This window comes from Stylophora pistillata, chromosome 11 (assembly GCF_964205215.1).
Source record: "Stylophora pistillata chromosome 11, jaStyPist1.2, whole genome shotgun sequence".
Classification (NCBI taxonomy): Eukaryota; Metazoa; Cnidaria; class Anthozoa; order Scleractinia; family Pocilloporidae; genus Stylophora; species Stylophora pistillata.
This window is the reverse complement of record NC_142529.1, coordinates 29,047,297-29,061,594: the sequence shown is the minus strand read 5'-3', so window position 1 is coordinate 29,061,594 and position 14,298 is coordinate 29,047,297. Positions and strand designations below refer to the sequence as shown.

At 37.0% G+C, this 14,298-nt stretch overlaps 1 protein-coding gene and 1 pseudogene across 2 annotated transcripts in view; both read left to right on the top strand.

Annotated features, from left to right (window-relative positions):
* LOC148721060 (melanocyte-stimulating hormone receptor-like) overlaps positions 1–14,225 on the top strand; it is a 14,868-nt gene extending 643 nt beyond the window's left edge. Inside the window, exons 1-2 of one of the 2 annotated variants that reach the window (XM_088738014.1) lie at positions 1–1,355; positions 12,859–14,225. The exon at positions 1–1,355 is cut by the window's left edge and continues 643 nt beyond it. In XM_088738014.1, the coding sequence (XP_088594140.1) occupies positions 926–1,355; positions 12,859–13,457 (1,029 nt within the window). In that variant the 5' untranslated portion in view covers positions 1–925 and the 3' untranslated portion in view covers positions 13,458–14,225. Of the gene's footprint in view, positions 2,471–12,858 lie in introns of those variants that run through there. The other variant, XM_088738013.1, reaches the window with a different exon arrangement.
* LOC148721061 (melanocortin receptor 4-like) lies at positions 5,416–6,891 on the top strand (annotated as a pseudogene).
* Positions 14,226–14,298: the final 73 nt, after the last annotated feature.

The window sequence follows — 14,298 nt, the reverse complement described above, 5'->3', positions numbered from 1 at the left end:
AGCCGCTCGAAAACTCGTGTAGAACCGCGTGAACATAGCCTCATTTCTATGCAACCCTATTTCGATGGATGGACGACAAAGGCAATTCATTTCTTTCTCAGCAGTCCAAATTTTCCTTTCCATCACAGCATTTATTAGCAATTTTCTTATCCTTTTTGCCCTTCACTTAAAATCTTCCATTCATCCGCTAACGAAACTCGTGTATCGTTATGTGGCAACAACAGATCTGTGAAAGAAACGACAGAAAGTTGTTTGTTCTCGTAATTTTTTGCTCTTCTTATTCTTTGCTTTAGTTTTTGTTTGATACGAAAGGGAGGTAAAAGAGCCACAAAATGTTACTAATTACACGGTTGAATTAAAATATTTTAAATAAGTTTGCATGTGTGGCCATACATCAACTTCGTAATCGATGTATGCATTCGAATTTTCTGGACTGATCAAAATGGGTTAAACATCCTTAGCTTGAATCTTCTTTTTATTCGATTGCTGAGGCTAATAATGATTCAAGCCTCAACTGTACACAAATGATATGGACATTTGATTGACACTCTATCAATGAGACCAAGCCACCTTAGGAGCAGGTCCTCAGTTATTAGCACTATCATGGCACGCCGTTCCTTCGCCTACAAGTCGTGTTGCTAGAGGCCTCAAACTTATTCAGGGGTCAAGTAACTCGTATTGAAGCGTTGATAATGAATGCCTGCAGGTAGGCTAAGTTAAGTGGGATTTTTTGTCCCACAAGGAAAACAAAGATAATGTTGCAGGTGTTTTTATATATTTGCCTATTATTCCTATTTCATACGGGGTGTACCTGACAAGTTAAAGCGACAATTTCCCTGACGATTTTAAAAGGAGTGAACAGTTATGAGTAAGCCTTTATATGATTATTATGTAGGATGTACGTCGTCGTTGTGTAGCTGTTTAGATGAAATATTTTTCGTTACAATCACAGATAACCGCAGTTCAAGAAAAAGGAAACGATCACAGAATAATGTCAACAACAAATTTCATTGGAGTTAGATTACAGACCAAGACATTTAAAAAACTATATTGCTCCCCCTCTCTGGTTAGTGGGCTCCAAAAAGAATCAGTATACGTACTTTTCGCAGCAGTTGGCATTCTCCTCTCCATCACAGCATTTCTTGGCAATTCTCTTATCCTCGTTGCCCTTCACAAAGAATCTTCCCTTCATCCGCCGTCCAAACTCTTGTATCGTTGTCTGGCAATAACTGATCTGTTGGTTGGTCTTGTTGCCCAGCCTCTGAATACTATTCATAATATGTCTGTGGTTCACGAACAATGGAATCTCTGTCAATACGCAATTGCCGCCAACGGCCTCACAGGCCATGCATTATGTAGAGTTTCGTTGATGACGATGACGGCCATAAGCGTAGACAGACTTCTCGCCCTGCTGTTGGGGCTGAGATACAGACAAATTGTAACTTTGAAGCGCACATGCATCGTTGTAACTACCTTTTGGATTGTATCTGGTGTCACTGCTTTATGCTACATATTAGATTACCGTATAATCCGTTGGTCTACCCATATAGTTCTACCATCTTGCCTTGTTATTTCAGTAGCCTCGTATATAAAAATTTTTCGGGTTCTCAGTCATCATCAGGCTCAAGTACAAGATCATGTCCAACAACAACCGAGCCAACCAAATGTACTGAATATGGCGCGATACAAAAAGGCAGTGTACAGTGCACTGTGGGTGCAGTTAGCATTAGTTGTTTGTTATGCACCATATTTTATAGTACACATTGTAATCGCTTGCAGTAAAACATATTCATCACACTTAGTAATATTGAGGTCTGCAGCAGTTATCTTAATTTCCTTTAACTCGACGGTAAACCCGTACCTTTACTGCTGGAAGATAAGTGAAGTAAGACAAGCAGTGAAGCAGACAATCAGACAAGCACTTTGCTGTCCATGGAGTTAGGTCATCCTCGACTTATATATAGTATTTCTAAAGCTGAAAGTGATTACACAATCATTGTATGAAAACGCCCGTCAAATATGTTATTAGATAGAAAGAAATAAAAAGCTCAAATAATATTGTTGTTCGAAGTTTGTACATAGTCTGTTGTGGACATTTTATCCGTTAATTTATGAATTTTTTGGTGTGAATATTTTCCCCGTTAATTTATGTTTTATATATTGATTAATGTCAATCACTGAACAATACTATTGATTTCTGTAACGCAAAGCCCTGTGAGGCTCTCACCTTTAATCGAGTATTCATTTAAAAAAATTGCTTGTTGTGTACACTTAATAGCTATTTTACGGAAAAAACTGAAAGAAAGGCAATAGAAACACCAACCATCTCTTTTTAAAAGTATTTTTCGTGTTAGCTAACCACCAATGATCTTGAATACGGCAAGGCATAATTGAAGAAAGATATGGATGCATTTTAATTTCATGTTTAATCTTCTTTTAGCAATATAAAAGTACTGGATAAAACTTCAAAGGGTAGTTAAAAGAGTTTTTTAAAGTCAACGTTTTTTTACTAACTTAAATAGAGAGTCTTGTTATTGACTTCATATTGCGAATCGAGTTGCATTGATCGACGTTTAGTCTCGAATTTGTCTTGTTATCAGAAAATTTTCCGTAATGCTTATGAATATGTAAAAATGGTTCCCTTGCTTGTGTATGTTAACAAACTTTAAGAATTCGTATGAAATAAAATTGACTATAACCGGTTGTTTTAGTTTCCTTATTTTTAGCTTGCTCAGGCTGATGACAAGTCAGGCCTCAACTTTACACAAATTATAGGGACATTTGATTGACACCCTGTCAATAAAACTAGGCCAGCTTAGGAGCTCGTCCTCGTTGTTAGCATAGCGGCACGTCGCTGTACGTGACAAGTTAAAGCGACAAAAATAGGCTTTTTGACACAACAGACAATTTTCTCTGGGATGTTTTCAAACGAGTAAAAGATGATGAGAAAGTCTATCTGATTATTATGTAGGAACTGAGTAAGGTTGTAGTGATCGTTGTTGTGTTGCTGTTTAGACGAAATATTTCTCGTTGCAGTCACGGATAACCTACTCCAAGAAATAGGAAGCGAAAACAGAATGAAGTCGACAATAAATACCAGTAGAGGTGGAACCGGCTGACCAAAACATTTTAAGAACTGCATCTCAGTTCCTCCCTGGTTGGTGTACTTCGACAATAATTTAAAAATCCTCTCCTAACAATCTACAGTACTGATCTCCATAATAGCATTTCTTGGCGATTCTGTTATCTTCGTTGCCCTTCGCAAAGAATCTTCCCTTCATCCGATGTCGAAACTCTTGTGTCGTTGTCTGGCAACAACTGAACTGTTGGTTGGTCTTGTTAGCCAGCCAGCCTCTCTATGCTACTTTTTGGATCATGATGTTTGTGGTTCAGGAACATTAGAGTAGTTACAGAGAGTTCTTGACATATTTTTATGTTATGTTAAACAATTTCCACCTTTGTTTGCTTTTTTAGGGAAATTGCTAGATGTTGACGCTTCATTGCTCAACGTGCTGCTTAGTTTTTATCCTCGTCATCTTGAGGTAAATTAGATTCAATCCTCGTGAGGCGCTTTAACAATTTGTACATATATATCCATTGCTTTCAAGCCGCAATTGATAAACTATTTTGTTCCCTTCAGTTTTAAGGAGTAACCGTCGTGATCAGAGGAGAGTTTAGAGCATTGCGCCATTAAAAATATTACAAACGACGATCATTTTGAATATTCTGAAGAAAGCAAGAGAACCAATTTCGTAAAATTGAAAAAACATGGTTTAGTAGCTTAACATCCTGTCACGGTTTTTATTTCAGATTTTAGTCCGGGGATACAAAAACAAGAAAAATAGTCTCCAAAACTTTGTTCATGGCAAATTTAACTCAAATATTTTGAAATAAGTTGGCATCTGTGACAAAAATTAGAATTTCAATCATTTGATGCATTCGGAGATTGTCACGAATTTGTTTCCTTACACGATCTCTTGCTTAGGCCAAATAAAGTCGCTAGCTTGAACTTTTTATTTTTAGTTTGCTGAGGCTGATTATGTGTCAAGTCTGAACTTTATACAGATCTTTAGTTTAGTATTGAAGACAATAAAGGAAGAACATCTCCACTTAATAATCGGCCCTTAAATGACAATGTATCTTATGTACTACTTAATTCATCTTTTATAAAGGGTGGCAAGAAAGAGTTCCATTATCGCATTGTCAAACAGAAACATTGCCGATGTCTTTGTTTTGCCAACAATATTACCTTTAAGTACTAATTTTTTTAAACTAATCTCTACTAATTGAGATAGAAAAACTGGTTTCGGCCCACTCGTAACTGTTTAGAGGTTCAGCTGCAGTTGCTGTTCGGAATAATCAAGGAGAATTTAAAGGGCAAATTGAAAATTTCCTGGATAAACTCCTAAACCGTATCAGAGAATTGCATAAATTCTTGCATCTCTTAAGCAATAGTCACTCGTTTGGTTTGTCCATGAGCTAGTTCCCCGTCGATCAATATAATAACAGATTTAAAGCAAAGTTTTACAGTCGAGCTTGAAAGATTGGTTAGAGTTGGTTAGAGGCAGAGCAGTGCGCAACTTAATCTTCACAAGTGATGGTAAAAAAACTAGGATGAAAGGAATTGTTTATCGAGTCTTGACAGGTTTTGACCCCCCATCCCTTCATTTCCATCTCCATCAATAAATTATCATGTTTACTTCAATATTGGATAACAACTTTCATTGCGAAAAGAGAATTTTCAATCGTTCAAGAGAATCGCAACAAGAAGACTTCAATCACTTACTACATAAAAGAAAACCTTCTTCATACCAAAATATTCGCTTGAAATTATCCGGATAAAATGATCCAGGTAAAGAGAGACTGATTGTTCAGTGCTCTGTAAAAACTGAAGCAGATGTCTATACAATTTCATTTTCTTTCTATTTCATACGTGAAGCACCAAATAGATTTCAGAAAAAAAATCACTTTTTGAAACTACAGAAAATTTCCCAAGGCATTTTGAAATGAATAAACGCTGGTTAGGTGGCCTTTATGTGACAGAAAATGTGAAAGAAACGACAGAAAGTTGTTTGTTCTCGTAATTCTTTGCTCTTCTTATTCTTTGCTCTAGCTTTTGTCGGATACGAAAGGGAGGTAAAAGAGCCACAAAATGTTACTAATTACATGGTTGAATTAAACTATTTTAAATAGGTTTGCATGTGTGGCCATACATCAACTTCGTAATCGATGTATGCATTCGAATTTTCTGGACTGATTAACATGGGTTGAACATCCTTAGCTTGAATCTTCTTTTTATTCGATTGCTGAGGCTAATAATAATTCAAGCCTCAACTGTACACAAATGATATGGACATTTGATTGACACTCTATTAATGAAACCAAGCCAGCTTGCGAGCAGCTCCTCGGTTATTAGCACTATCATGGCACGTCGTTCCTTCGCCTACAAGTCGTGTTGCTCAAGGCCTCAAACTTATTCACGGGTTAAGTAACTCGTATTGAAGCGTTAATAATGAATGCCTGCATGTAGGCTAAGTTAAGTGGGATTTTTTGTCCCACAAAGAAAATAAAGATAATGTTACAGGTGTTTTTATATATTTGCCTATTATTACTATTTCATACGGGGTGTACCTGACAAGTTAAAGCGACAATTTCTCTGACGGTTTTAAAACGAGTGAGCAGTTATGAGTAAGTCTTTATATGATTATTATGTAGGATGTACGTCGTCGTTGTGTAGCTGTTTATATTAAATATTTCTCGTTACAATCACAGATAACCGCAGTTCAAGAAAAAGGAAACGATTACAGAATAATGTCAACAACAAATTTCTCTAGAGTTAGATTACAGACCAAGATATTTGAAGAACTACGTTGCTCTCCCTAGCTGGTTAGTGGGCTCCAAAACGAATCAGTATACGTACTTTTCGCAGCAGTTGGCATTCTCCTCTCCATCACAGCATTGCTTGGCAATTCTCTTATCCTCGTTGCCCTTCACAAAGAATCTTCCCTTCATTCGCCGTCCAAACTCTTGTATCGTTGTCTGGCAATAACTGATCTGTTGGTTGGTCTTGTTACCCAGCCTCTGAATACTATTTTTTTTAATGTCTGCGGTTCACGAACAATGGAATCTCTGTCGATACGCATTTGATGCCCATGCCATCACAGGCAATGCATTATGTGGAGTTTCGTTAATGACGATGACGGCTATAAGCGTGGACAGACTTCTCGCCCTGTTGTTGGGGCTGAGATACAGACAAATTATAACTTTGAAGCGCACATGCATCATTGTAACTACCTTTTGGATTGTATCTAGTGTCACTGCTTTATGCTACACATTAAATTACCGTATAATCATTTGGTCTGGCCGTATAGGTGTACCATCTTGCCTTGTTATTTCAGTAGCCTCGTATATAAAAATTTTTCGGGGTCTCAGTCATCATCAGGCTCAAGTACAAGATCATGTCCAACAACAGCCGAACCAACCAAATGTACTGAACATGGCGCGATACAAAAAGGCAATGTACAGTGCATTGTGGGTGCAGTTGGCATTAGTTGTTTGTTATGCACCATTCTTTATAGTGGACATTGTAATCGCTTTCAGTAAAACATATTCATCACACTTAGTGATATTGAATTTGGCAGCAGTTATCTTACTTTACTTTAACTCGACGTTAAACCCGTTCCTTTACTGCTGGAAGATAAGTGAAGTAAGACGAGCAGTGAAGCAGACAATCAGACAAGCACTTTGCTGTCCATGGAGTTAGGTCATCCTCGACTTATATATTGTATTTCTAAAGCTGAAAGTGATTACACAATTATTGTATGAAAACGCCCGTCAAATATGTTATTAGATAGAAAGAAATAAAAAGCTCAAATAATATTGTTGTTCGAAGTTTGTACATAGTCTATTGTGGACATTTCATCCGTTAATTTATGTTTTTTGTGTTGTGAATATTTTCCCCGTTAATTTATGTTTTATATATTGATTAATGTCAATCATTGAACAATACTATTGATTTCTGTAACGCAAAGCCCTGTGAGGCTCTCACTTTTAATCGAGTATTCATTAAAAAAAATTGCTCGTTGTGTGCACTAAATAGCTTTTTTACGGAAGAAACTGAAAGAAAGGCAATAGAAACACCAACCATCTCTTTTCAAAAATGATACGATAGATGTCTCTATATTTGGCTTGCTTTTTATTACCATTTCATACCATGTGAGACACTTCACAAGTTCCGAAAAAGAGTAACTTTTTAGACACAATGGACAACTGATATCTCATAAACTTTGACAAAGTTTTGACAACTAATTCGTTCGCCAGTACACTACATGAAGCACCCGGTAATTTTACGGTCGAGCTTGAAAGATGGCTAACAATAACTAGAAGCGGAGCTTAGTGAAACTAAGGTTTTTATAAACGATGATAAAAATAATAAAAATCTACATTGAAATAAATTATTCATCAAGTCATTGATAGGTTTGACAACCCATCCCTTTATTTTCCATCTCGATCAATAAATTGTCATTTCCTTTAACATGAAAGTTTACCTAACACGAAAGTATTTTCTTGGTCCTCTTGTGAACAAGACATTGGAAAAAAACAAATTGGATCTAGTGTCCAGTAAACTACCTTCGGTTCTTCATTATCAGGGATGATCACTATGAATTCGCTGGCTAAATGAGAATAACCAACAGACAAAGGTAAAAAAAATGTAGAAAATTGTTTGCTTGCGTAATATTTTGCTTTTGTTTACAATTTCGGTTCAAGTACTTGTCAGATACGTAAAGAAGAGAGAAAAACTGCAAATCGCAATTAGCTACATGGACAAAATTCAAACATTTTACAAAAAGTTCGCAGCTGGAACCAAAATTTGAATTTGAATAGTTTGGTGCGTTTCGGAGATTGTTAAAAATTCAATTTTTTCAAAGATCGATTAAAATCACTAGTTTAAACTATTTATTATGCTTGGTGAGGCTGCAGGTAATGATGCAAGTTTCAACCCCACAAATAATTATATGACAGGAATATCTAATTAGCAGCCTCTCAGTGGAGATTCAATGAGAAATGTCTCCAAATTTGCCTTTCAGTGTTATTTCTTAACTGAGGTACCTCGCAGGTTCCAGGCATTTTTTGACACACAAAGAATTAAACACTGGTGAGGAATTTAGGTTTACGGTGGACTTTCTTTAGGAAGTAGGATTTCAGTGATCGTCGTTGTGTTGCTGTTAAGAAAAAATCTTTCTCGTTGCAATCACAGATAACCTCACCCTAAGAAAAAGGAAACAGAGAATGAAATAGCAAAGGTAGAGAATGAAATAGCAAAAGCGGTTTGATAGCAAAACATCTTGTTACGGTTTTTTTTTTTTTTTAATTTTAGTCCGGGATGCAAAAGGAAGAGAAAAAGAAGCTGGAAACCTATTTAATAACAAATTTAATTCAAACATTTTAAAAGAAGTTCGCTCCTGCGACCAAAATTTAAATTTGAATAGTATAGTGCATTCGGAAATTATCACGAATCCAATTTTTTCCTAGACCAACTAAAATCGCTATCTTGAACTTTTATTTCCAGTTTTTTTTGGTTGAAAATGATTCAAGTCTTAACTTCATGCAAATGATATGGACACTTGGTTTGCACCTTTTCAAAGATATTTGATGCAGGTAAAGAAGGAGTGTTTGTCGACTTGTTAAAAAAAAAATGACAACACAGATGTCTTCCCATTTTCTTCTTATTGCTTTTTCATACCTGAGGCACTTCATAGGTTCCAGAAAAAAAAACTTATAATACCTTTATACACTATAATCACTAAAAGTATTTACAAAAAAAATGACAAAATGCTTTAAAATCGATGAAAAATACTTCAAAATGTTTTAGTAAAAATCTAAGAAAAACTCATGGATACACATGAATAAAGGCTGATAGTTTCGAAAGAAACTGTTTGGGGCTGCGTCGGTGGGAGGTAACGAAATAATTTGGATATATCAACAAAGTTGAAATGGTAAATTGGCCACCGTAATGATTACAAAAGCTGACGTTTCGAGCGTTAGCCCTTCGTCGGAGCGAATAGAGGAATTGTGGGCTGTGTGTGCTTTTAAAGGCAGAAAATGGAGCTACGTTATTGGTGGGTGCATGGCAACGAGAAAAACATGAATAAATGTTTGTTTTGTCTAGACAAAATTATGGCTCCCATCGTCAAAACTTTACCATCATATATTAAAGACAGCCAACACGCTCTTCAAATTTCTCGAGACTTTAATTTCCTTGGCCAAAACAAACTTCTTTTCACCATGGATATTACGTCTCTTTACACTGTCATTCCTAATGGCGAAGGCCTTCTGGCCCTTAAACATTTTTTTGATCAACGTACTGTTAAGGAACCTAAATCTGAAACACTACTACGCTTAGCCGAACTAGTGCTCACACTCAATTGTTTTTCATTCGGAAACAACTTCTTCAAACAAACCAATGGTGTAGCCATGGGCACCAAAATGGGACCTAGCTATGCGAATCTTTTTGTAGGTTTTGTCGAACATCAATTTTTCAGCCAATACAACGGGTTCAAACCTGAACTCTACGGTCGCTACATCGAGGACTGTATCGGCGCTACCTCCTCTACCAGAGAGGAGCTCACTCAATTCATAACTGCAGTCAATTCTTTTCACCCGGCTCTGAAATATACTTGGGAAATTTCTGACAATTCTTAATCCTTTTTAGACGTCAAAGTTTCAATTGAAGGCAACGGTTTATGCACTAGTGTGTATTACAAACCTACTTGTTATATTCGTCTTCTCATCCATCTCACGTTAAGAATTCCATTCCTTTTTCTCAGTTTCTAAGACTTCGTCGTTTATGTAGTAATGACTCTGATTTTCACCACAAATCAGAGTCAATGTGCCCGTTCTTCGATAAACGTGGTTACCCTGCTTCCGTTGTTCAAGCGGGCTACCACCGCGCTCAACTTATTGATCGACATTCAGCACTACAAACGTCGCATAAGGAAGATTCCGACCGCATTCCATTCACTCTCACGTTTCACCCTCACAACCACTCAGTTAAATCCATCATTCTTAAAAACTTCAAATTACTTCAAAACGATCCAGAGACAAGCACTATCTTTTCGCAGCCTCCGCTCATTTCATTCAAACGCGACGAAAACTTAGGCAATTTTTTGGTCAGAAGTTCTTTTCAGACTAATGAGCAACCAGGCACTTTTAAATGCGCTCGTGCGCGATGCAAAACGTGTCCTTTCATTCACAACACTGATAAAATATCGGGACCTAAACGATCCATTAAGATCACCGATCACTTCACGTGCACCTCTGCTAATGTAATCTATTGCATAACTTGCACTTATTGCAAAAAGACATACATCGCCGAAACGGGCAGAAGACTAGGTGACCGATTCCGAGAACACCTTCGAGACGTGGAAAGGAATGACAAGGACACATCTAAACCAGTCGCTAGACATTTTAATTTACCTAATCATTCTAAGCAACATATGGCAATCTGCGGTCTTTCCTTGCACTTAGGTGGCACGGAAAGCCGTAAAAATCTTGAACAAAAGCTCATCTTTCAAACCGGCAGTCTCAATCCCACAGGGATCAATGAACGCTTTTCATTCCACTAATTTATTCATGTTTTTCTCGTTGCCATGCACCCACCAATAACGTAGCTCCATTTTCTGCCTTTAAAAGCACACACAACCCACAATTCCTCTATTCGCTCCGACGAAGGGCTAGCGCTCGAAACGTCAGCTTTTGTAATCATTACGGTGGCCAATTTACCATTTCAACTTTGTTGATATATCCAAATTATCATGGATACACACTTTGTTTAATGACTAATTCAAGATTATTTACAAAGAATATAATTGATAAAATTTGTATAAGAAAATTCCATAAAAATATAATATCATGTATAAAACAAAAGGCATTCAGCTTGAAAATTGCCCTAAAAAAATTAAAAAACAAATTAATTAAAAAGACTCATTTTTTGGACACAAAAGACAATTTTTCTGACGCATCATCAATGAGTAAACGCTGTTGAAGAAGTCTTAAAGTGAATATAATTCCAGAAGCAATGTTTCATTGATCGAGGCTGGGTGTGTACTGTTCAGACGAAATACCAACAACAAATTTTAGTGGAGGTGGAACACAAACGAAAACATTTGAAGAACTGCGATACTCCCCTTCTTCGGTTGGAACGCTTCAACAAGGATCAATTCCTTTCTCAGCAGTCGCAGGTTTTCTCAATTTTATACGATAAAGCAACATTAAGCAGTAGTGCTGTCTCCTCATCCGTCAAAGTGAAATATTCGTTATCGGTGCTACTATCTGAATTGGCTTTTCTCTTCAGTTCTAGACGCCATTTTGCACTTGTTAAAGAAACGTTGTGCGCATGAGGAGATGGTAAAACCACTGACGGGTGTCACAAACTTCATCCGGTTATCAGTTCCATCTTAACAGAAGGAAACTTTCACACAATTCCGTGTGAACAGAATGTCCGGTCGAATTTTTCAGCCGGTCGAAAACTCGTTCAGCACCGCGTGAACATAGCCTCATTTCTATGCAACCCTATTCCGATGGATGGACGACAAAGGCAATTCATTTCTTTCTCAGCAGTCCAAATTTTCCTTTCCATCACAGCACTTATTAGCAACTTTCTTATCCTTTTCGCCCTTCACTTAAAATCCTCCCTTCATCCGCCAACGAAACTCGTGTATCGTCATGTGGCAACAACAGATCTGTGAAAGAAACGATAGAAAATTGTTTGTTCTCGTAATTTTTTGCTCTTCTTATTCTTTGCTCTAGTTTTTGTCGGATACGAAAGGGAGGTAAAAGAGCCAAAAAATGTTACTAATTACACGGTTGAATTAAAATATTTTAAATAAGTTTGCATGTGTGGCCATACATCAACTTCGTAATCGATGTGTGCATTCGAATTTTCTGGACTGATTAACACGGGTTGAACATCCTTAGCTTGAATCTTCTTTGTATTCGATTGCTGGGTCTAATAATGATTCAACCTTCAACTGTACAAAAATGATATGGACATTTGATTGACACTCTATCAATGAAACCAAGCCAGCTTGCGAGCAGGTCCTCGGTTATTGGCACCATCATCGCACGTCGTTCCTTCGCCTACAAGTCGTGTTGCTCAAGGCCTCAAACTTATTCACGGGTCAAGTAACTCGTATTGAAGCGTTAATAATAAATGCCTGCATGTAGGCTAAGTTAAGTGGGATTTTTTATCCCACAAAGAAAACAAAGATAATGTTACAGGTATTTTTATATATTTGCCTATTATTCCTATTTCATACGGGGTGTACCTGACAAGTTAAAGCGACAATTTCTCTGACGATTTTAAAACGAGTGAACAGTTATTAGTAAATCTTTATATGATTATTATGTAGGATGTACGTCGTCGTTGTGTAGCTGTTTAGATGAAATGTTTCTCGTTACAATCAGAGATAACCGCAGTTCAAGAAAAAGGAAACGATTACAGAATAATGTCAACAACAAATTTCGCTGGAGTTAGATTACAGACCAAGACATTTTAAGAACTACATTGCTCCCCCTCCTTGGTTAGTGGGCTCCAAAACGAATCAGTATACGTACTTTTCGCAGCAGTTGGCATTCTCCTCTCCATCACAGCATTGCTTGGCAATTCTCTTATCCTCGATGCCCTTCACAAAGAATCTTCCCTTCATCCGCCGTCCAAACTCTTGTATCGTTGTCTGGCAACAACTGAGCTGTTGGCTGGTCTTGTTACCCAGCCTCTGTATACTATTCGTAATATGTCTGTGGCTCACGAACAATGGAATCTCTGTCGATACGCAACGGACGCCACCGTCCTCACAGCCTATGTATTATGTGGAGTTTCGTTGATGACGATGACGGCCATAAGCGTAAACAGACTTCTCGCCCTGCTGTTGGGGCTAAGATACAGACAAATTGTAACTTTGAAGCGCACATGCATCATTGTAACTACCTTTTGGATTGTATCCTCTGTCGCTGCTTTATGCTACACGTTTGATTACCGTATAATCAGTTGGTATGGCCATATAGGTGTACCATCTTGCCTTGTTATTTCAGTCGCCTCGTATATAAAAATTTTTCGGGGTCTCAGTCATCATCGGGCTCAAGTACAAGATCATGTCCAACAACAGCCGAGCCAACCAAATGTACTGAACATGGCGCGATACAAAAAGGCAGTGTACAGTGCATTGTGGGTGCAGTTGGCATTAGTTGTTTGTTATGCACCATACTTTATAGTAAACATTGTAATCGCTTTCAGTAAAACATATTCATCACACTCAGTAATATTGAATTTGGCAGCATGTATCTTAGTTTACTTTAACTCGACGGTAAACCCGTTCCTTTACTGCTGGAAGATAAGTGAAGTAAGACGAGCAGTGAAGCAGACAATCAGACAAGCACTTTGCTGTCCATGGAGTTAGGTCATCCTCGACTAATATATTGTATTTCTAAAGCTGAAAGTGATTGCACAATTATTGTATGAAAACGCCCATCAAATATGTTATTAGATAGAAAGAAATAAAAAGCTCAAATAATATTGTTGTTCGAAGTTTGTACATAGTCTATTGTGGATATTTCATCCGTTAATTTATGTTTTTTGTGTTGTGAATATTTTCCCCGTTAATTTATGTTTTATATATTGATTAATGTCAATCATTGAACAATAGTATTAATTTCTGTAACGCAAAGCCCTGTGAGGCCCTCACTTTTAATGGAGTATTCTTTAAAAAAAATTGCTCGTTGTGTGCACTAAATAGCTTTTTTAGGGAAAAAACTGAAAGAAAGGCAATAGAAACACCAACCATCTCTTTTCAAGAGTATTTTTCTTGTTAGCTAACTACTAATGATCTTGAATAGGGCAAGGCATAATTAAAGAAAGATATGCGCATGCATGCATTTTAATTTCATATTTAATCTTCTTTTAGTAATATAAAAGTACTTGATAAAACTTCAAAGAGTAGTTAAAAGAGTTTTTTTAAAGTCAACGTTTTTTTATTAACTTAAAGAAAGAGGCTTGTTATTGACGCCATATTGCGAAACGAGTTGCATTGGTCGACGTTTAGTCTCGAATTTGTCTTGTTATCAGAAAATTTTCCGTAATTCTTATGAATATGTAAAGATGGTTGCGTTGCTTGTGTATGTTAACAAACTTTAAGAATGCGTATGAAATAAAATTGACTATAACCGGTTATTTTAGTTTCTTTATTTTTAGCTTACTGAGGCTAATGACAAGTCAGGCCTCAACTTTATACAAATGATATG